Source organism: Clupea harengus, chromosome 12 (genome assembly GCF_900700415.2).
Source record: "Clupea harengus chromosome 12, Ch_v2.0.2, whole genome shotgun sequence".
In the NCBI taxonomy this organism is placed as follows: Eukaryota; Metazoa; Chordata; class Actinopteri; order Clupeiformes; family Clupeidae; genus Clupea; species Clupea harengus.
In genome coordinates this window covers 21,638,598-21,661,077 of record NC_045163.1, presented here as the reverse complement: position 1 = coordinate 21,661,077, position 22,480 = coordinate 21,638,598, and the positions used below count along the sequence as shown (strand labels likewise).

The 22,480-nt window shown below is 46.9% G+C and overlaps 1 protein-coding gene across 6 annotated transcripts in view; it reads right to left on the bottom strand.

The window, feature by feature from the left end:
- cita (citron rho-interacting serine/threonine kinase a) overlaps positions 1 to 22,480 on the bottom strand; it is a 74,928-nt gene that overhangs the window by 36,404 nt on the left and 16,044 nt on the right. For all 6 annotated transcript variants that reach the window (XM_031577504.2, XM_031577506.2, XM_031577507.2 and 3 more), the window contains exons 10-13: positions 22,001 to 22,187; positions 2,683 to 2,788; positions 2,210 to 2,353; positions 1,800 to 1,919 (exon numbers count right to left, since the gene is read on the bottom strand). In XM_031577504.2, the coding sequence (XP_031433364.1) occupies positions 1,800 to 1,919; positions 2,210 to 2,353; positions 2,683 to 2,788; positions 22,001 to 22,187 (557 nt within the window). The remainder of the gene's footprint in view (positions 1 to 1,799; positions 1,920 to 2,209; positions 2,354 to 2,682; positions 2,789 to 22,000; positions 22,188 to 22,480) is intronic.

Below are 22,480 nucleotides of genomic sequence, written 5' to 3'. Positions count from 1 at the left end.
AGCTAGAACTGTACCAAAATATGTGAATGCTATATTTGGTGGGAAGGATAACCACAGATAGCAGCAATAAATGAACCTGCCTTGCAGCAGGCAGTCTCAGTCTACCTTACACCATGAACATAATACCGGACAAAATCTGTGAATCTAATCCTTGTTAGTTTGGAAAAGAACAGATGCAATGGAAGATTCCATCTTCGCTGAGACAGTGTATATTTCAACAGCAGCGTTTGTTATATTGTCATATCTAGGTGCGTTTGAGAGTGTGTGTGTGTGTGTGTGTGTGTGTGTGTCTGCCTGCCTGTAAATTGCCTAGTAACAAAGTCAGAGGGTAGAGTTACTGGCAAAATAACAACGCTTGTGTGAAAGCTGATTCAGCCCCATCGATCCGTTGCCGCAGAATGTGATCATATCCAGTGTGATGACGTAAGAACTTAAGGTTTAGTGTGTGTGCGTGTGTGTGTGCGCGCATATGCCTAGGTGATGCTGTTGTAGGGTTGGCCCCAGGCCCATTCAAATTGGTTCCACTCAAGGAATGAGCAGAAAATCCATTCCACTGATTTGAAGACGTCACCCACAGTCCTCTCTAAATGATGCCTGGATAATTTAAAACGGGCTTTGCAGCCAAAGTCTGACATTTCGGGTTACTCCTCCCAACAAATATAGTTGGGAATAACTGGAGAAGACCTATAACCGCTGTGAAACCATAACATTACAGACGGGACAGATTCATTATGACTAACTTTCAAATACACAAATGAACAAAGATGCAGGCCTGTAAAGGGGTTACAATAAAGTATTCGGCAGAGATGTCTACAGAAGAACGAGAGTGAAGCAGATGCAAATACTTAGCTCGGCTAGCAACAACAGTTAGCTATGTTAGCTTACCTTACAAGAATGAATCATATCTTTTTTCCAGTATTATGCTGTGACTGAGGTGACAAGTATTTTGTTGTATTTGTAATTTTGCTGTGAGAGTGGCATTAAGACAAACTGAAGGGGGACTTAGAAAAAGCCTGAGGGGGAATTGAGGTGAGGAGATTAGCATTGATCTCCATCAGATTCAGCAGTGGATGGGCAGGGATTACCTAGATAAACTCAGGGCTTAATCAGCACTGATATGGTCATTCCTGAGGCCTGTCACCAGTTGGGCTAATGCTGTAGTATATGTTATGAATGATGCATAATCATGCATGCTGATTGGTTTGCTGTTTTGCTTGGTCATTTTGTACATCCTGGTAAGCAACAAACTACATTGTTAAGCTTTATGTTGAAGGGCTTGATCATTCTGTCAGGGTTTTAGAGTAACATACTGACCAGCCATCTGTGCATCACCCTATGAATATAAGCACTGCTGACATCATTACATGACAGCAGAATAGTACCTTCTCCTATGCAATGTATTTATAAATAAAACATTAAAAAGAAAAGAAAAAGTTGTGTTGCGATGTCTGAAAGCTAGCTGGGTACGCAGTGCCAATGCCATTCTATCTGACGTGAAGGTAAAGGTAGGGTAAAGGACAGGCATGACGTAGTATACATATATGTATATTGCCCTAAGTATGAAAGCTTTGTGTTCTGATAATTGGTTAGACCGGTTTCTTAAAACTGTAAATATGCCAATAATATGCCAATATGAGTCTGTTTAGGTGGTAAAAAAGTTCCATCAAGGTAAAAAATGTAGTGATCTGAGCTAGGTTAGACACTGTTTTTGTGTGTGTGTGTGTGTGTGTGTGTGTGTGTGTGTGTGTGTGTGTGTGTGTGTGTGTGTGTGTGTGTATTAAGTGTGTAAGGGTCAGCACCTGCTCCTTGATCTCCTGCAGCTTGCTGCTCTGCTCACGGATGTCATGTAGCAGCTGCAGAGCCTTGTCATCCTCTTGAGAGACCTCCACCCGCGCAGCCTCCAAGCTGCGCTTCAGACTCTATACACACACACACACACACACACACACACACACACACACACACACACACACACACACACACACACACACACATTACAAAGAAGTTCAAAGTTCTACATCAGTAGTTCTTGAAGATTTTTTTGCCCACATACTGTCCTTGAGCCGAGAGAAGCAATGTAAAAGTATTCCTGACATCCTTTACATTGCTGTGCAGTAGACGGACACGTGTGGCGGTGCACCCTGTGCGACCTCAAAAGAACGGCATGAGGTCGGGGTGTGGGTGCTCACACACACACTCTCTCACTCACGCTGCATTCTGTGATGTAGGTGGCGAGGTCCTGCTCCAGGATGCTGCGCTGGGTCTCGGAGGCCTTGAGCTCCACATCCTTCTGCTGAAGGACCGACTCCAGGTCTGTCATCTTACGCTGAAACCGCGAAATCTCCTGCTCCATCTGGTAGGCCACAAACACAAGCACCCAATCTAAATGCTTTTTACAGCCTCGCTCTCAAACCCAGATGACAAGACAACTCGAGTTAAAAAAAAATAAAAAAATAAATGCCAGGCTCGTTAAATTAATTAACAAAGGCAATTAATTAAAGCTGGCTAACGAGATAAGATGCCTGCTGTGAGAGTCAGTCAGGTTGAAGACCCCATTAATGAACTTCTTCTTAACTGTGGAGGTTAATAATGTATTAACAATTTTAATGGAGGAAAAATGGCCAAAGCTGTCACCAAGGAAAACTGAACACACACAGATACACACACACAATTCAATCATACCTTGTGACATTTGTCTTGTGTTTCTTGTAGTTCTTTGCTTTTTATATGAAGCTTTTTTTCCATGGAGTTGGTCTTTGCAGGAGAGTTCAGGCCTGCAGCCACTGATCTGGAGAGAGAGAGAGAGAGAGAGAGAGACATTAGGAAGTGTTCATATTAACAGCGCTAATCAGACATCTCTAATGTGATGAAATGGGCTGACAGGCATGAAAGACAGCCCTGAACCATCTGCTTCAGATGCACCATCATATCGTCAAGACAACATGACTCAGAGAAGACGTGATGGTGACGGTATGCACCCAGCACAGATACCCATCTCTCCTTCAAACACAGAGGCTTCTGACAAACTCCAACTGACTGACTTTAAAACCTTATTTTGGGTTTTTTTGGGGCCTGTCGTCTCGATGTTTTTGAGTTGCTGAGGAGCTTTAGAAGGCATGCTGAGAGATTTTCGTCTCTCTTCGCCAGATAAAAAAACACCCAAAACAAAACAGGCTCACACTGACTTATGTATTGATGAAAACATTTTAGGATTAGATTAGAGAGATACCAGAGATACAATTCAATTGATTTCTATATTTATTATATCAAAGAACAGCAAGCGTTCATCATCCCCGCTGTTGTCTGTGATTAGAGTAAATTCTTTTGAAGAGGAGGTGTGAGTCAGTGTGTGTGTGTGTGTGTGTGTGCCTTGGTGTGTCTGGCATGCCAATCAGAGCAGTCTCTTGGCCACTGTGTTTGGGAACGGAAGTAGAGTGTGTCTGAGGTGCTTGAGACTGTGAGCGTGGGAATAGAGCTTTGATTCTACTGGAGACGAAAGGCTAGAGATGGGGACGAGACGTGTGCTTGTTGTTTTTACATGACTAACTGATAAAGATAGAGAGATGAGTTTCCTGGCCCATCATAGGAGATTGAGGGACACATAAGGTTAATACATAGTTTTGTTGTTTCATCAGTAGCTGAACAAATAGCCATGCAGTTAGCTGTTTCACCAGCGTCTAGTGACTTTTCCCTTTTTGGTTGTTTTGCCAGGATCTTGTAGTTAATCCACTGAGATCTGAAAATATATTGTTTGTACGTGCGTGTGAATATGCAAACCTATGATTAGCATTTCCTATTAGCCAGCAACTTGTAAAACAAATTACAGCTGACAAGATATTCAGCAAAACTGCTTGAGATTTATGGTCTTAAAGAGAACACATGCATCATCAGCTTCGGTCAGTGCGTTCACCAAAATCTTCCCTACAAAACATGGCTGCTATGAGATAAAGGCCAAGCATTCAGTATCCCAAATAGCTGCAGTTAAATGTCTAGAATGACGCCAAACTTTAGTCCTTGAAATAAGTATTTGCAGCCGACAGTGGCGCTAATTAAGGCCTGGTTGTGACTTGTGACATCATTCAGTTCTCTGGGCTGTAACCCAAACCACAAATTAAAAAAGCAAATTCTGGTCACGCCATAAACCCCCTGCTACTTGAAGCAGAAGAGACGTGTTGAAATTTAATCCAAGGATGAATTTTTTTTTTAGCAAGAGAGAGAGAGAGAGAAAAATCAAGACCCCCTCATGCATAAGTCACAGAGGGATAAGCCAAGAGGAAGTCATCTATTGGAGAAGAGGAAGGGGAAAATCAATCTCTGTCCTGCACCCCACAGCCACCATATCTCACAAGGCGAATTTTATATATGCATGTGAACACATTAACTCCATTACTGCCAGTTTCCTGCACTACGCTGGTGTTAATGTGCGACTGCCACGCTGCGGCTCTAAATGTGTTGCTCCCCCTCAGGGCTTCTTTCTCCGCCGCCGGTCGCTTTCCGCCTGACGTTAGTGTTAGCCGTCTCATTATCTGCAGGGTGAAAGTGCTGAGGAACACAATAATAATAATAATAAAAAATGATTCAGCCCAGAGGAAGCATGCTGGCTTTCTGCTGTTGAAATGCTGATGCGTCTACTCGGCTGCAGACCTGAGGCAGGGTGAAGCTGCTGCTTCAGATTCAAGGTGCTGCTTTCAAACAACAGAGCCAGGACCACCGCTCAGAACTCAGGGCAGATAGGAAAGAGAGAAACAGCAAGAGACAGAGGAGGAGAAAAAAAAACCAGCAGGAAGTCCAGATGTGAGTAATTTAATTAATTTTAAAAAAAAAAAAAACAGGATTTTTTTAGCCGATTTAAAGCAGAGAGAGTTCTGGCACAGATAGCTCTAGCTTTAGGCTCTAACATGATGCTGATCATGATACAGCTGGAGATGGTTCTGTGCGAGTCTCTCTCCCGGCTGAGAAGATCTGCAGCACTGGATTGCTTGCTTGCCTGCCACCATTTTGTGAGCAAAACAAAACTCCAACAGCAATCCTGGGCTTGCTTTGGCAGAGGTAATGAGCCTTAACGTCTCTTAACGCTACGGTTCACTGAAGAACAAGCTCTAAGGTAGAGACAATCTTAAGAGTGGCAGAGGAGGAGAAACTGTATCTTGCTTGCTGTCTGCGTCTCCTGAAATTAGGCTCCTTGGAATGTCGTCGAGACCGGGGAGAGAGTCAGTCATAATGGATTTTCCATTTAATCACTTATCCCAGCGGCCGACACATGGAATCAGAAGAGGATTATAATGTTCTCTGAGCTATTATCCCATCCTCCTCGCACTCTCACAGAGTCGCACACACACACACTCTCAGAGGGTTACTCATAGCCACACACACACACACACACACACACACACACACACACACACACACACACACACAGTGTGTCTGACCTGGCTGATACACCCTGGTGTCTGAAGTCAGCGCAAAGCTGATTAAGCATGTTTGTCTCTTTTGCCGCTGGATCTCGCTGAGGCCTGGTGAATGTGATGGAGTGTGGGGCCAGTGGTGGGCCTTTGAGCCACTACAGACCAGTGGATATGACTAACCATCCACCCCCAGCCTCATGGAGGCCCAGGCCCCTCTCCTGAGCCCAGCTAAGCTTCATCATAAGCTGGGTATAATCCTCAGGGGGTGGCCTTACAGGGGGACAGCATGGTGCTCCTGAGGTGAGTGACTCTCAGCATGGACAGGCTGGGGGGGTCGTAGTTGGGGGGTGTCAACAGAATAGCCCAATGCCCTCTGTAGAGGCTGGTGGTTGGATGTAGTTGGGGGGGGGGGGTTCATTAGCACCACTGGAGGCCACTAGATACAGGCTACTTTCCCCTGACTGGTTTTCACTTGCTACCTGTGTACTGCCTGACGCAAAGCCTCTAAATGCACATTCATTGTTCCATAGAACCAGCAGTGTGTTCTTCTCTTCCCTCCAGAACACTGGGCTCGTGGAGCTGTCAGCCTGAACAAACAGGCTCTCCTCACTGGTGTCTGGGGAGTGTAAACAAAACTGACAACACTTTATGTGACGCCTTCAACTCCAGGGGAACGGAGTAGGGGAGCTTTTTTTTGGCATTCATAAAACATGCTTCAAAAACACTATTGACATTTCTGGAGAGATCTGCTGACAGGTACACAGACCAAAGAGTCCTAAAATATTGCCTAAAAGTTCTGACTGAAAATGGCATAAACATACCGCAAAAGCTGTAATTACCACCAAGGCAGATTCAGTGACAGCTAACATACGTGCCTTGGAACAGAACCATCTGTAGCAGACAACAACAACAACAGATCAATCTACAGCAGCTCTGGAGCAAATACTTCAACCATCTACTGTAGCGCTAGGAAAGGAGGAGGGATACACTCCTGTACCGCGGCTCTAGGAGAGAGAGAACACACTCCTCTACCGCAGCTCTGGAGCAAAGACTTCAACCATCTACTGTAGCGCTAGGAAAGGGGGGGGGATACACTCCTCTATCATAGCTCTGGGAGAGAGAGAACACACTCCTCTACCGCGGCTCTGGGAGAGAGAGAACACACACTCCTCTACCGCAGCTCTGGGAGAGAGAGAACACACACTCCTCTACCGCAGCTCTGGGAGAGAGAGAACACACACCTCTATCATAGCTCTGGGAGAGAGAGAACACACTCCTCTACCGCAGCTCTGGGAGAGAGAGAACACACACCTCTATCATAGCTCTGGGAGAGAGAGAACACACTCCTCTACCGCAGCTCTGGGAGAGAGAGAACACAGTAATGTGCAGCGGCAGCAGCGCTTGTGCGGCAGCCACATGACGGACAGCCTGGCTACACTCAGAAAAGCCTCCGGCGCAGCTCCTAATACAGCCATCAGCGGCAGCAGGGAAGGAGGGAGGAAAACACACAGGGAAAGATTTAAGGAGGGAGAAGAGAGGGAGAGAGAGGGTAAGAGAGACAGAAGAGAGGCAGAAGACACAGAAAAGGGCAAAGAGAGAAAGGAGGCGGGGATAAATACGACTGGGGGAACGGCAGAAGAAACAAGATTGGGAGATGAGATGGCGGAGACAGAAATGCAGTGGGCAGAAGGATAAAAAGTGGGGGGAAAATACAGAATGACGGAGATGAGAGAGAGAAGCAGGAAACAGGGGAGGGAGGAATAAAGAGAAGAAGAGTGGGCAGTGCCACAGGGGTGTGAATGAGTGAGGTGGCCTGGTGCTGGTGCTGTGGTGTGAATGAGTGAGGTGGGGTGGTGCTGCGGTGTGAATGAGTGAGGTGGTGTGGTGCTTGTGCTGCGGTGTGAATGAGTGAGGTGGTGTGGTGCTGCGGTGTGAATGAGTGAGGTGGTCTGGTGCTGCGGTGTGAATGAGTGAGGTGATCTGGTGCTGCGGTGGTCTGGTGCAGACAGAGGCAGTGAGCTCAAACTGCCCTGCAGCCCAGAGCAGAGGAGGGGGAGTCCATGGCAATCACAGCCCACTCATCTGCAACAAGTTCACAGTCCACTGCCTTGCAGCACCACATCCTCCCTCTGTCTCCCACACGCACACGCACACGCATACGCACACACACACACACCCCCACACACCCACACCCACACCCACACCCACACCCACACCCACAAACACAGCCACCCACACAATAAAAACAGCCTTCTTTGTACTTATGTTCCAGCATCTCACTGTCGACACGATGGATGGATAAAACTAGACATGGTTGAGGAGCTGTGTTATAAAAAAAAAAGCAATCTGCCGAAAACTATCCACAGAGTGACAACACATCAACAATGTGTCCACACATCAACAGCAAAGGACTAGGAGAACAGACTGATGGGAGGGCAAAAACAATAACAGTAGGAGTGACATTCGGTTCAGCCCAGGACCGGCTCAGCCCGGGAGAATGTCATGGTATTTTTAGCCCACACTAATTTCATACCAGGCGGTAAGGAAATGACAGGTAGTAATTCTTCAATTTCCACCTGTTGCTTGTTATTGGGGAACTCGCCGCGCTTTCTCTGGACAGCCACCCACTCCACTCCAAGTCCCTGGGGCACCACCCTAGCAGCTGTCACTCACCTCCAGTTACCGAGCTCGGGCTCCGACAGCCGACTCCGATCTGCATTTTGTTTATACCTTGGTAACTTTAGGACAAGAACGAAAGTACAGAGACAGATCTCAGGTCAGTCTAATCAGTCTAAGAGAGGGGAGTGAAGTGAATGGCAAGGAAGAGGTGTTTCATACAGCTGGTGCCCACGGCAAAATATGATCTCCAGGTCAAGGATCTTTGATGGCTCACACACCAAGATAAGATCAATCTGTCCAGACCTATACATTTATGCAGTCTGTGCAGGGAGTTCAGAAGTTCAGCATCAGATCTCTGAATCCAAAAGTAGAAATGGAAATCTTAGAGGTGCAACTTCCCTGTCCATATTTGGACACACACACACACACACACACACACACACACACACACACACACACACACACACACACACACACACACACACACACACACACACACACACACACACACACACACACACACACACACACACACACACACACACACACGATTACTTCTGTCTGTTCTGTAATGCGCAAAGCATAAGTATTATGCTAACCTGAAATTACTCGTGAGAAGATGCCATTGTTGGTGAAGGTCACTGTCGGCTTTTGGCCAGCTGAACGCTTGTCGGCGAAATGGTACACTATCCGTCATTCAGTCCACTGCCAATCGCGTTCCATCCAATCAGCCGAGCAGATGGACTACCCCGTCCGTTAGACGGATGAACAACTCAGACACAGCTTGTTTTGCCTGACTGACAAGGTCGTTCCATCCGGTGCACAGCAATCGTCTCGACAGTTGCCTCAAAATACACTTCGATTAACCTGATTCCTGGGGAATCGACTTCACCGAGGAGGCTGCAGCCTCACTGTCCACAACACGGTCCGAAGACAGGACCACATGATGTCCTGCGGGGAGAGAGCGGAGAGTTCGCCCAGCCCATCCGTCGCCGTGTTTTCCAACTGGCCTCTCTGGCGTGGGCAAAGGTGCCTTGTAGCATCCTGTGAGGGCACGGTAAAGGTGACTGCAGCAGCAGCTCTTGCGAACGCTGCCAACTGCAATTTCCTCTTAAAAGTGCCAACAGGGCGCAACCTGTTACGGAGTCCCGGTGCGGTAAAAGTGTGCCGGCCGTTGGGGAGCGTGTGAAACGGGCTCCGTCTCCGGCTGAACCGCTCCCAGCGTTCCCATGGCGCCGGCGCTACACCCGGAGAGCTCTGATGTTTACAGAACAGCACAGGCTAGGCTTAACAAGATTAGGGGCTCTGCTGATTTCACCAGAGCACTTCCTCTGTGAAGTCTGAAGCACTCCAGTTCCTCGCTCCGAGAAAGAGAGTAAAAGAGATGGAGAGAAGAGAGAGACAGAGAAAGAGATGGAGAGAAGAGAGCGAGATGGAGAAAAGGAAGTCACTCACTCTCTTCTCAGTCTCTCTAAGAGACTACATCATTAGGGTAGCCGAGGTTAACATCCACTGATCCATGATGGACTGAGCCTGTTTTGAAGAGTGGACTGTGGTATAAAAATAGAACTCTTGTTGTGTGCTATTGTGGATAACATCAAGCTATTATCTGGTTGTGATCACAGGTAGGTTTCCATCATTTTATCATAGTTTCAGTGACAGTACCGTGCTGAAGCTCAAACTCCCTTGCCCTCTGTGTGCTTGTTAGCACTTAGCAGATCCATGGAGCGTTCAAGAGTGCTTTTAAACTGAGCATCAAACTATCAAACTGACAGTCCCACACTTGGTGATTAAACACCAGCAGCCATGGCGAGTTTCAGGCTCAATAGGTCTCGATACGTGTGGTGTCCTCTCATGTCCTGATGCCATAGGCTCTCAGTCTAGACCTGCAGCACTGCAATGAGCTCAGTCACGGCTGGGGAAGACGGAGAATATGGATTGGCTGAGGCGTTGGTGTTTCCTTCAGCCTGCCGGAGGCACTGTGGCTCAGCGTGCGTGAGTAAGTGAGTAGACCTCTGCCCACACGGCCTCGCTCGCAGCTTCCCCTCCTATTTGCGTCCGCAACAATCGCACACCAACAAAACGATTTTATTGATGCGCGTCTGGGGGAGATGTCGGGCCGGTGGAGACACCGACACGTCACCAAGGTGGCGCAGAGCTCCCAAGAGCATGGCAGTCTGGTCAGGCAGGAGCGCACACACACACACACACACACCCACGCACCCACACACACAAACACACACACACACACACAAACACACGCACAGTCTGCCGGGGATGGAGGCGGCAAAACAAAACAAAACAAAACAATCAAAGACAAATGGGAGGCAATCGCAGGATGATTTAAGAAAAAAAAAACCAAGTGCGCAACAAATAACTTGTCAATGTTGCCATGGCGGGGGAGTTCCGGTCGTCGTGAACATGGAGTAGACGCATTTACTTCACGCTCCCACCTACTTTATAAATGTATATAATTTAGCCCCTTTTTCCTACCCTACGAATACTCACTTACAACTTTTAACCCCTAATAATCGTTCCTGTGAGAAGATGGCCACAAAAAACAGCAGAAATAAAGAAAGAAAGGAAGACACTACTGCCAAGGATAGCGTAGCTGCTGGCCGTTCTGATATGGACACCATAGCCGCCATGTTAGAAGAACATAGAGCGGCCCTTTCGACTGAATTCCGATCTGCTTTCTCAACCCTCGAGACCAAACTAGACACGATGCAATCAAAAGTAGATGACCAGGACATTCGTTTGCTATCTCTTGAGGCCAATGCCAATGCGGTCAGCGATAGCATTAGGGAATTGGTAACTAGCTGCTCAGCCCTAGCCAACGACAATGCTAAGCTACAGGCAAAGGTGGTGGATTTGGAGGGACGTAGCAGAAGGAATAACATACGTATCATTGGCCTACCTGAGTCAGTCGAGGGCTCACGTCCCACAGAATTCTTTGCTGGGCTACTGGTGGAGGTGTTGGGGGAAAATGTCCTGCCTTCAACACCAGATTTAGACCGTGCTCATCGTGCCCTCACCGCTAAGCCAAAACCAGAGGATAAACCCCGATCAGTTGTCATTTGCTTTCACAAGTTCCAAGTTCGTGATCGGGTGATACGTGAATCCCGCAAGATGAGAGGTAAACTCCAGTATCGTGGCAATCCAATTCATATTTTTGAGGATTACAGTCCGGATGTTTTGAATCAGCGATCTGAATACCGAGATGTCATGAAGGATCTCTACAACCTTGGCCTCAAACCTACTCTGCACTACCCAGCTAAGCTGTTTGTCACGCTTGATAAAGGCAAGAAACGGCTATTCTCTCCCCAAGAGGCTCAAGAGCTTGTGTCTTCGTTAAAACGTCCACGGCCGAACGAGTAGATGGACAGCATGGATACAGAGATTTCAACAGCCATACCACATCACAGACTTTAGGCGACGAGATCCAACGTGTGCTGTCAACCATACGATCTGTGAGTTTCTGACTAGACGTGAGTTAAAGTGGACAGCAGTTTTTTTTATGTAGCTTGCTATGCTAACTGTCTACTAAGCTTAACGTCATGCCTGTACCTTGGCTGCTTACATTTTCCTTTCTGATGTTATCGCTAATGGTTCTTTAGAAGTGAATGATATTATGGTGAACGATATTTTGTGTGGTTATAGCCATCAGCATATATGTTGTCACTTTAAAAAATAGGCTAAAACTTTTTTTTTCTTTTTTTTTCTACCTACTATTATTAGCCTCCTGAGGCATTGGCTTTACCGTAACACTATCTGAAGGGGTAGCGTCTAAAATGTGTAGTGTGTTAACAAAGAGTTTATTGTAACATTATTGTTTTGTTGTTACTGTTATAAAGTAGGAAGGGGCAGACCTATAGCCTGGTGGGTTGCGAGTTCGAGACATGAGAGCCCACGAGATGCCATGCAGCAGCAGGAGCTACCTCGGTGGTAGTCTCCAGGCTATGGGGGGGAGGGGGGTGGGTTATGGGTTTCGTTTTCATTTTATTTTTATTTGCCAGCTGATATATATATCTTTAGTTTTTCTCTTGACAGTGTATATTTACTTTGCTTTACAAAACTAGATAATAGCACATCATAATTCTACAACTCAGGTGCATGGAAGTGGCTATAAGTTTGTCAGTTGGAATGTGAGGGGTCTTGGTCATGTTATGAAACGTGCTAAAGTATTTGCATATCTGAAATCCTTGTCTGCAGACATAATGTTTCTGCAGGAAACACACATTAAACATACCACCAAAGGTAAACTTAAGGTCAGTTGGGTAGACCAACAGTATGAAGCAAATTTTACTACTAAAGCTAGGGGGGTGGCGATCCTAATTAGAAAAAATGTCCCTTTCATTAAGTCCTCTACAATTAATGACCCCAATGGTAGGTTTCTAGTAGTGACTGGAACCCTAAACTCTGTGCCAATAACACTTGTCAACCTTTATGCACCTAATTTTGACGACCCAGACTTCTTTCAGAAGGTCTTTAATTTGATTCCAGACATCTCCAGTACTAATATTATACTAGGGGGGGACTTTAACTGCGTGTTAGACCCTCTTCTGGATAAACAGTTTTCCAAATCCCTTCAAAAATCAAACTCCTGTATTCGCCTAAATACTTTGGCTGACAATCTCAACCTAGTTGACATATGGAGGCTTAAGCATCCAACAGTGAGGGACTATTCTTTCTTCTCTCCAGTTCATAAGTCATACTCCCGTATTGATTATTTTTTACTGGACTCAAAACTGTTATCGACTGTGGAAACTGTAACATACCAACCTATTGTAATATCAGATCATGCTCCATTGTCCATGGTACTTAAAATAGGGGTAGGTAGAGCTGGACGCAATCATTGGCGCTTTGACCCCACACTATTAGCAGACGAACAGTTTACTAACCACCTTCAAGAACAGATTTCTCACTTTATCACAGAGAATGACACTGGTGACGTCAATGACTCCATCCTGTGGGAAACACTGAAGGCTGTCATCAGGGGCCATGTCATAGCTTATGTCTCCAGTAAAAGGAAAATTGAAGGCAGTAGACTAAAAGCTATAGAACGTGACCTATCTCTTCAAGAAGATTCATATAAGAATAATCCCAATGACGCCACTCTAGAGACAATCACCAACTTAAAATATGAATATAATACTATACTTTCTCAAAGAGTTGGCTCACTACTTGCTAAAACACAACAAAAATATTTTGAATTGGGTGACAAGCCTCACAGACTTCTTGCAAGACAGCTGCGACATTCACAGGCTACACGCGCCATTCACAAAATAAGAGACAAACAGGGTAACCTCACAACTGATCCAGTCAAAATAAACAAGGCCTTTGCATCATTTTATGAGGACCTGTACCAGTCTAAAGTCAAATCCACGGATCCACAGATAATGAATCACTTTTTAGAGAACAGCCAGCTCCCTACACTAGACGAAACAGCAGCTAAGGCAATGGACGCCGTCATAACGTTGGAGGAGATTGTAACAGCTATTTCTCAATTCCCTAACAACAAAGCCGGTGGCCCGGATGGGTTTACCATTGAATTTTTTAAGAGATACTCATCTAGACTCGCCCCTTTGCTTTTGCGCATGTTCACCCATGCTAAGGAAACTTCAGTACTACCCCCCACACTTTACAATGCAAACATTGCTTTGATCCTCAAAAAAGACAGGGATCCGTTGGATATGTCATCATATCGTCCAATATCTCTTCTCCAGATGGAGACAAAAATACTCAGCAAAGTGTTGGCCAATAGAATGTGTAAATACATAGCCAGCTTAATAGACCCGGACCAGACTGGCTTTGTCCCGGGTAGACATATATATTTCAACCTACGTCGTCTTTTCAACATCATTTACCAGAAACAAAAGGATGAGTCTGTGGTTATCGCATTGGATGCCGAGAAGGCTTTTGATTACATTGAATGGAGGTACATGTTGACTGCCCTGAAATACTTTGGCTTTGGCCTAGAGTTTATTAAATGGATTGAGATCATCTATGCTCAACCTAAAGCTTCAATTCTCACTAACGGTGACATCTCACAACCATTCCATCTCCATAGGGGTGTTCGTCAGGGATGCTCTTGTTCACCCTATCTATTTAATCTAGCCATTGAGGCTCTAGCTAGTCAAATTAGGTTGAACAGGGACATTGCTCCAATTAAAATTCACAATATAGAGAATAAGATATCCCTATTTGCGGACGACATCACACTATTTATGTCACACCCCAAATCATCCATTCCACCTTTACTACAGCTAATTGATACTTTTAGCAGTTTTTCTGGCTATAAAATCAACTGGGGAAAAAGTGAACTTATGCCTATATCAGACAAAGTAGACCTAAACTTTCTACGCACCACTCCTTTTAAAATGACAAGAGACCAATTCAGAACTTTGGGTATCATTGCAACAAGGGAGCATGGGAAACTCCTCAGCAGCAACTGGGATTCTAAAATACAACAGTTAAATCAGAATATCCAATTTTGGAACACTCTGCCCATTTCTATGGTGGGTCGCATTAACGCCATAAAAATGGTTGTCCTCCCTAGATTTCTATACATCTTCCAAAATATCCCTGTCTTCATTCCCCTCTATTATTTTAAAAAGCTGGACACTATCATATCTGCCTTTATATGGAACAATAAAAAAGCCAGAATATCCAAAAAACACCTAGGGAAGTGTAGGGCAGAAGGTGGTTTTGGGTTGCCAAACTTTAAGCTATACTATTGGGGCGCTAATCTGAATGCGCTACTACACTGGCAAAATGGTATGCCAACAGTCAGTAGTCAAGGGGGCGTGCCCTCATGGCTCCAGATAGAAATATCCGCATGTGGTGCCACCTCCCTCCCAGCACTTCTTAATAACCCGGCGAAAACAAAAACACCTCCCTATATAAACAACCCTGTTATCCTTCACTCCTTAAGAATCTGGAAACAAATTCAATCTTTTCTTGATTTACCCAAAGTCTACATAGACAGTCCAATTTGTCACAACCATGCTTTCACACCTGCTTTGATGGATCCAGCCTTTTCCAGATGGAAAGCCAAAAATATTGTCTTTGTAAGGGATCTGTACTCTGAAGGTAACCTAATGTCATTTCAACACCTACAACAGACATATGATTTACCGTCTGCACACTTCTTCAGGTTCCTCCAGATTAGGGATTACATCAAGACTCATATACCACACTACGAGCACATGCCCAAACACAACACACTGGACAGTCTTCGACGCCTTACACCAGGTAGCAGAGGCACAGTTTCCTTTTTATATGATATGCTAAGGGCCCATGAAGTGGTGCCCACTGACAAGTTGAAAAACTATTGGGAGCAGGAACTTAACATGGAAATTTCAATAACTGTTTGGGAGGGAATTATGGATAGAATTCACAGCAGCTCTATCAACTCTAGGCATTCTCTAATTCAATTTAAGGTAGTTCACAGACTCCATTTTTCGAAAGCCAGGCTCCATGACATATACCCCAACATTTCTCCTTTATGCGATAAATGTAAACAACAAACTGGTACTCTTACACATCAGTTTTGGTCTTGTTCTAAGCTAACTTCTTTCTGGTCTCTTATATTTGACTACATTTCAAAGGCTTTCCATAAAACTATTACACCAGACCCACTCCTTGCCATCTTTGGTTCAGTGGTGTATGATCCCAACATTACAAGCTATGAAGGGCAAGCCATTTCCCTCTGTACTCTGTTGGCCAGGCGCCTCATTTTGCAACAGTGGAAGTCAGACGCTGGCCCCCTATTCCAACAGTGGCTTAGGGAGTTGGGCAATATATTGCATATGGAAAGACTCCGCTATACGATCACCAACAAAGATAGACACTTCCGAAAAACATGGCAACCTCTGCTAGACAAATGGGCAGCCGCCAGCGAGAAAAAACAGGCCCAATGAGCAACTTCTAGCACTTGAGTTCACAACTTTTCTCTTCTTTTCCTGAACTAGTCTTGTGCATAATGTTATCTGTCAAGATTCAATCTACCCCCATATGCTGGCCTTTATTTCTTTATTTTGTATTATTTAAAAATATTTGTTAAATTTTTTTTGATTGTGTTTTCTTTTATTTATTTATTTTTATTTTCCTGAGGGTGGGGGGGGTGGGGCTTTTGTTGTTTATGTTGTTGTAAAATATCAGAAAATATGAAGGATACCTTTGTAATCTTATTCTGTACAACCCCAATGTACCCTTCATTCAATAAATATATAAAAAAAAAAAAAAAAATGTTGCCATGGCGGCACAGGGGCTCTGAGCGGTGTATCGGCTCGGTGGAGCTGAGGGAGGCAGCGCTGCCGTCAGCAGCCGTCTGAATGAGTCACCCGTGAGAGAGCGCTGAAATAAGGCTGACTGTGGATGAAGGGTGGGGTGGGGCGGAGGGGAGGGGAGTCCTCCAGTCATGAATCACAGGTGCCATTAATACTCTTGGCAGACGAGCGGGCACCTTTGCCCAAAGCTGGCTCCACGCTCGGTTGCTGGCTGCCACAGGATGAACTGCTCTGCGTGTGCGGTGTGTGTTTCTAGGGTAGGGAGTGAGTGCAGTCTGATACGCTCATAGAGGCCTCCCTCGCTCACACACAAACACAATCATATATACACTCACTCATTCTCTCACACACACACTCATATACACTAACAAACACACACATATACTCACAATACTCACACAAGTACACACACTTATATACACTAACAGACAGACAGACAGACAGACACACTGCTATTAGACCTCCAGACAGCTGCTTCCCTGGTGCTTTTTATAGTGAGCCTAAAACGCAGCCCTTCAGACAGTGGCTCACTCAGTGCTCCTTAACATGTCGCCCACGCCACTTCCTGCTCCGCTGATCCTGGGTTCCCAACGCTAAGCCATCCAAGCGCTGCCCTTTTTCAAGAGCACTACGCCCACAGCGCAAACTCGTATCAAACTGCTCCACTGGCTTTCGAGCGCCTTATTTTTAGCCACTGGGATCGATTGCAGGGAGGTGTGGCCATGATTGTATTCATGATTTCTCAATTTATACTCCAGGGCATGGTTGGCTTATTAGACCCCTCGAGAGAAGTCAACAAGCAAGCAGGCTATGGATGCCGTTATACTGCATATCAAATAAATGCATCTTGTTGGTCAAAACAAGCCCGCCCTCCCCCTACAAAAGACAATGTGCAGTGCCCCTCTGTCACGACACACGGCAACACGTGTAGCTGCCACACACACACACACACCACCTCATGTCATGCGTAATAACCATAACACCACAGAAGGCACTCCTACACCCCTGACGACCAAACACAACGGAGCTCCCAGCATCAGCAGACAGACAGAGAGAGAGAGAGAGACAGAGAGGGAGAGAGAGAGAGGGGGGGGAGAGAGAGAGAGAGAGAGAGAGAGCGAGAGAGAGAGGGAGGGGGAGAGAGAGAGAGAGAGAGAAGGGGAGAGAGAGAGAGAGAGAGAGAGAAGGGGAGAGAGAGAGAGAGAGACGGAGAGGGGGAGAGAGAGAGAGAGAAAGAGAGAAGGGGAGAGAGAGAGAGAGAGACGGAGCGAAGAGAGATGGAGATGGAGATGGAGAAAAGAGACTGAGAAAAAAAATTTGAGAGAAAGAACTGGGAGTTGGGGAGCCAACGTGATGCTGACAACCACAGCAGATTGTCAAAACAACAGACATGTGCAAGGCAAGCGTGGGCTCAGAGACCATGAAGGAGCACAGACACTGCAGATCACGGGCAGTCATGCAGTTATGAGCATGGGGCTGAGGAGGCCACATACTGATGAGCCGGCACCACCTGATACACACCTCTGGACAGAAGATGAACAGCAACGCACACTCACACACACACACACACACACACACACACACACCGCTATGTCAATTAAATGCTCAAACAGTGCAAAAGAAACCACGCTCTCTTTAAAGGGATACGCCAATTATGGCAATTAGGGCGGAAGATGCCAGGCACCCCGTTGCTTCATGGCCACACACCAGAGCACAACACAGCTAAAAGGCTGCCATTACACCCTGAACACTACCGAAATACAAATCAGCTAAATTCATGTTGTGCCTCCCAAAATAGCATTCTTATCTGTGTTCTTTGGGAAAAGAAAGAAAAAAACAAAACAGGGAAAAGAGAGAGAGAGAGAAAAACACCACAGAAGATAAACAAAAACATAAATACAGTGCCTCTGAGCTATTCGGGAGATGCAGCAGTTCCTGACGGACCCACTCACACAAAAACAGCAGGATTAGAGCTTTAATGCTGTTTTCTGTATGACTATTTTTACCCCGCGCCTTTTTGGAGAGAGACGTGGAAAGAGAGAGAGGAAGAGGGAGTGAGGGAGGAAGAGGGAGAGAGAGAGAGGAAGAGGGAGTGTGAGAGGCGAGCTCCCAAGCGCATGTCAAATTCATTTCAGCATCTCTCTTTAAAAATACACCATCGGGGAGATAAATGCAGAAATTTCATTAGTTTGCTGGGCGAGGCTGTTATCATCCACGCGACTCTGGAACCGTTCTGCCAGCTTAATTTAGCTCCCATTTCCACAGCGAGCTAATCTATCATCCTCCGCCATGTTTTATTGTCTAATCATTGAGGGAGAGACCGCAGCAGGATAAATCACATCTCGCCGTAGCGCTGATCCTGTCGATACACAAACAGGGAGCTGGGAGAGGGGAGGGGGGAGGGGGAGAGGGAGAGGGGAGCGATAAAAGGAGTTTCTGACAGGAAATGCCCAAATGGTCAGCGGGGTCATGGCTGACTAGCTATCCTGGTGATATAAACATGAAGCCAGGGGGAGATTTTGAGAGGAACGAAGTTTAAAAAATTTATAAAAAAAAGCATGTGGGAAGGCAATGAACATGAAACAATGAACATGAGGATGGGGGGGGGGGGGGGGGCCCTGCCTCCCGTAAGTCAACATCTCCAACAGCCTCGGACGCGCTGGCCACCGGTGACCACCTTCTGTCACACTCCCCTCTCGAGACCACACCAGCACACCGTCTCTTCACCAGCACCGCGCCTTTTAACTACCGTCAGCGGTTACCTGCGCCCAGAGAGGAGTAGCTCATCACTCATTAGCTGATTTCAGAGGTGGCCGCTTTACTGAATGTGGTGGTAGAGACACAGGGGAGAGAGACAGGGTAGAGTGGCAGGGGAGAGTGGCAGGGTAGAGTGGCAGGGGAGAGTGGCAGTGAGGAGAGCTACAGATGAGAGGGTGGTGTTAGTGTAAGGAGAGGGGGGTGGGGGGGGGTCTGGTTGGTGTTCGAGTGAGCAGAGAGGTGTTAGTGTGACAGGAGGAGCGGCGTTGGAGAAATAAGACGTGGTGCTGAGGAGAGGACCAGGAGAGGACCAGGAGAGCCAGGAGGGGGTGAGGGGGAGTGAGGCTGAGTGACGGGTGTCAGTGAGAGGGACGAGGGGTTTTGGAGAAGGGCCTTATTAGTGAGGGGATGAGGGGTTTTGGAGAAGGGCCTTATTAGTGAGGGGATGAGGGGTTTTTGGTGAGGCTGGGAAAACGGTGTTGGGGAAGGCAGAGTGCTTTCTGGCAGAAGGAGAGGAGGGAGGAATAAAAAGGGGTGTTATTGAGAGGGGGAGCGATCGAAGAGCTGAAGGAGAGAAAACATGATGGCACACTGCCTGGGGGAAAACACAAGGGCTGCACTCCACTGACTACACACTTGGTCACCACAAACCCACCCCCCCAGCTCACACACACAATGATAAAAGCATACGCATACATGCTGAGTGAGTGTCTGCACATACACAGTAATGTGCCCATTAACACACACACACACACACAAACCTAAAACTACTCTAAATCCAACTTTAATCTACCCGCTACCACACAGCATTACCTTACCAAAGCCATCCCCCAGATACACACAAGCAGCAAACTATGCAGGCAGTGGCATATCCACACTTTCTCCCATTCTCTCTCTCACACACACACACACACACACACACACACACACACACACACACACACACACACACACACACACACACACACACACACACACACACACACACACACACACACACACACACACACACACACACACACACACACACACACACACACACACACACAGAGTAGGTTACTTCCTGACTACAGAGGAGTAGCAGGCACTTGGCAAACCCTGTCATTTTAATTAGGCATCTCCGTATGAGGATTATTCATTACTGCCTGCTGTATTAATCAAATGAGATTTTGTCGACTACACCACCGCACCTCCAGACCCCAGCAGCACTGCCACCACCTCCTCCAGAGAGAGGGCTGGAATCCTCCACAAGCTGAAAACAGTCATTAGTATTCCCCATTAATCAGAGCAGCGTTCAGTCCTCGCCTCATTGGATGAATATTCAACACAAACACAGGGCACAGTGTGGTAGGGGTACGGGGAAGCGTCAGGCGGGCGGCGTGTTTTTGTCTCTCTCTCTTTCAGCGGAGCCTCCACGGAGACGGGCGGCGGCAACAACAACAACGGATACGGACAGACAAAGGACAAACAAGACAAACCCACCATGGTCACACTTTTCAGTTCGGAGGATGCCAAAAGAAATATATAAAAAGAACTCTCTGGTTAATGGAGAGAAAGGGAGAAAGAATGCACAGGGAGAAAATAAATGGCAGTGGGAGAGCAAAACGCTGAGACTGGCTGGAGACGAGCTGAGAAAGAGAGATGGGGGTGGAGATGGTTGGAGAGAAAAACATCCCCAGTTTCCATAGAAATACATTTCCCCCACCAGCACTGCCACCGCCACCAGTCTAGGATCATCCTCTTTCTGACTAATCTTTTACTCCTCTCTCCATCCTCTCAACTCATCCCTTTTTCTTTCTTTCTTTCTTTCTTTCTTTCTTTCTAGAGAGAGCTGCTCCTGCCAGAGTGTTATGAAAGCCAATTGCCAATGGACAGAAGAAGCATTAGACATGCCATGAGCCATGTCTTTATTCACCAGCCCACAGACAATAAACAAGGCATTTCCACCAGCCACAACAGGTATGCAGAGGAGAAGAGAGCCACACAAGCACATGAATTCAGTCTGATCTTTTCAAAAATGAACAGAGCCCACACACAAACACAAACAAATCAATCATTCAAAAAAAAAAAGGAAAAGAAAAAGAAACACAGAACCTATATTAATCTCTCTCTGAATCTCACACACAGAGACGTGCCAGGGAAGAGGGGAGATCTTAATGTTTCCAGATCCCAGGCGAAGCGCAGACTATCGGAATACCAATCAGCTAGCGGACCCTAGTAACAGCAGCCAGAGTTTGACAGCGCACACAGCCTCCGGTGAGAACGAGAACACACACACACACACACACACACAGGAGCGTGCGGTCTTTGCTGGAGACCCTGTAATCTCAGCCTTTGAAGAGCCCCCCGCCCTCTCTCCCTTCCACCTGAATAGGAGTCCGCCTGGGAGCTGCGCTGAGCTCAAACCTAGTCTCTCGCTCATTCCCTCACTCCACACACTGCATGCTTCCGTGTGCATTACGGAGAGTATGTATGTGCGTATGTGCTAGACCACCCTGTGCATGTGAATCGGGGGAAGGGTCTGCAGCAGCAGCAGCAGCAGCAGCAGCCGAGTGCAGTGTAGCACCAAGCCCCCCGTTTCGGCTCGGAGCCTGAGCTGGGAATCTGCGTGGATACAGTGCTGCCTGCCTGTCACTCCAAGTCACCAACAGCGTTGCCCAGTGACCATCACAGCGCCTTGGCTTGTCTCTGCTTGGTTCCTAACCTGCCACCTGTGACAGCAAAGCTCCGGTAGGATGGGACTCGGTGTGTGTGTGTCCGTGCACATGTCTGTGTGTGTGTCCGTGCGCGTGTGTGTGTGTGTGTGTGTATGTGCAGGACAAAGAGTGTGTGAGTGAATGATTTAAATGATTGTGTATGTATGGATATGAGTGAGCGTGTGTCAGGGGTTTCCCCTTCTTGTGATGAGAGAAAAGCGCTCGTACTTACTCTGATTTGGCCAGTGTGGTCAGCGCCTTGCTGAAGAACCAGCCTAGAAAGGGCAGGTCCTGGCCCTGGAAGCCCGCTGGTGGGGGGTTTCGCTGGGCAGCCAGCGGCCGGGGTGGCGGCTGCTCCTGGTCCTCAAAATTGGACGTGTCATCCTCGGCTCGGAGCGAGGGAACGAAAGGAGGGAGCACTGGAGAAAGAGAGGGAGTGGGGTAAGGACAAGGTGGAGGGGGGGGGGGGGGGGGAGTGGAGAAAGAGAGAGAGAGAGAGAGAGAGAGAGATGCAGAGGAACAGTGAGAGCAAAAAAAGATGAACGGTGAATGAGGCACGAGATAAAAACAGAGAAGACAGAGATAGGGAGAGGAAGGAGGGAGGGAGAGAGGGAGAAGAGGGGGCTAAGCTATGAGGCTGTAGTGCAGTAACTCGCACACACACTCTCATACTCCCTCACTCTATTTCTCTCTCCCTCTCTCTCTCGCTCTG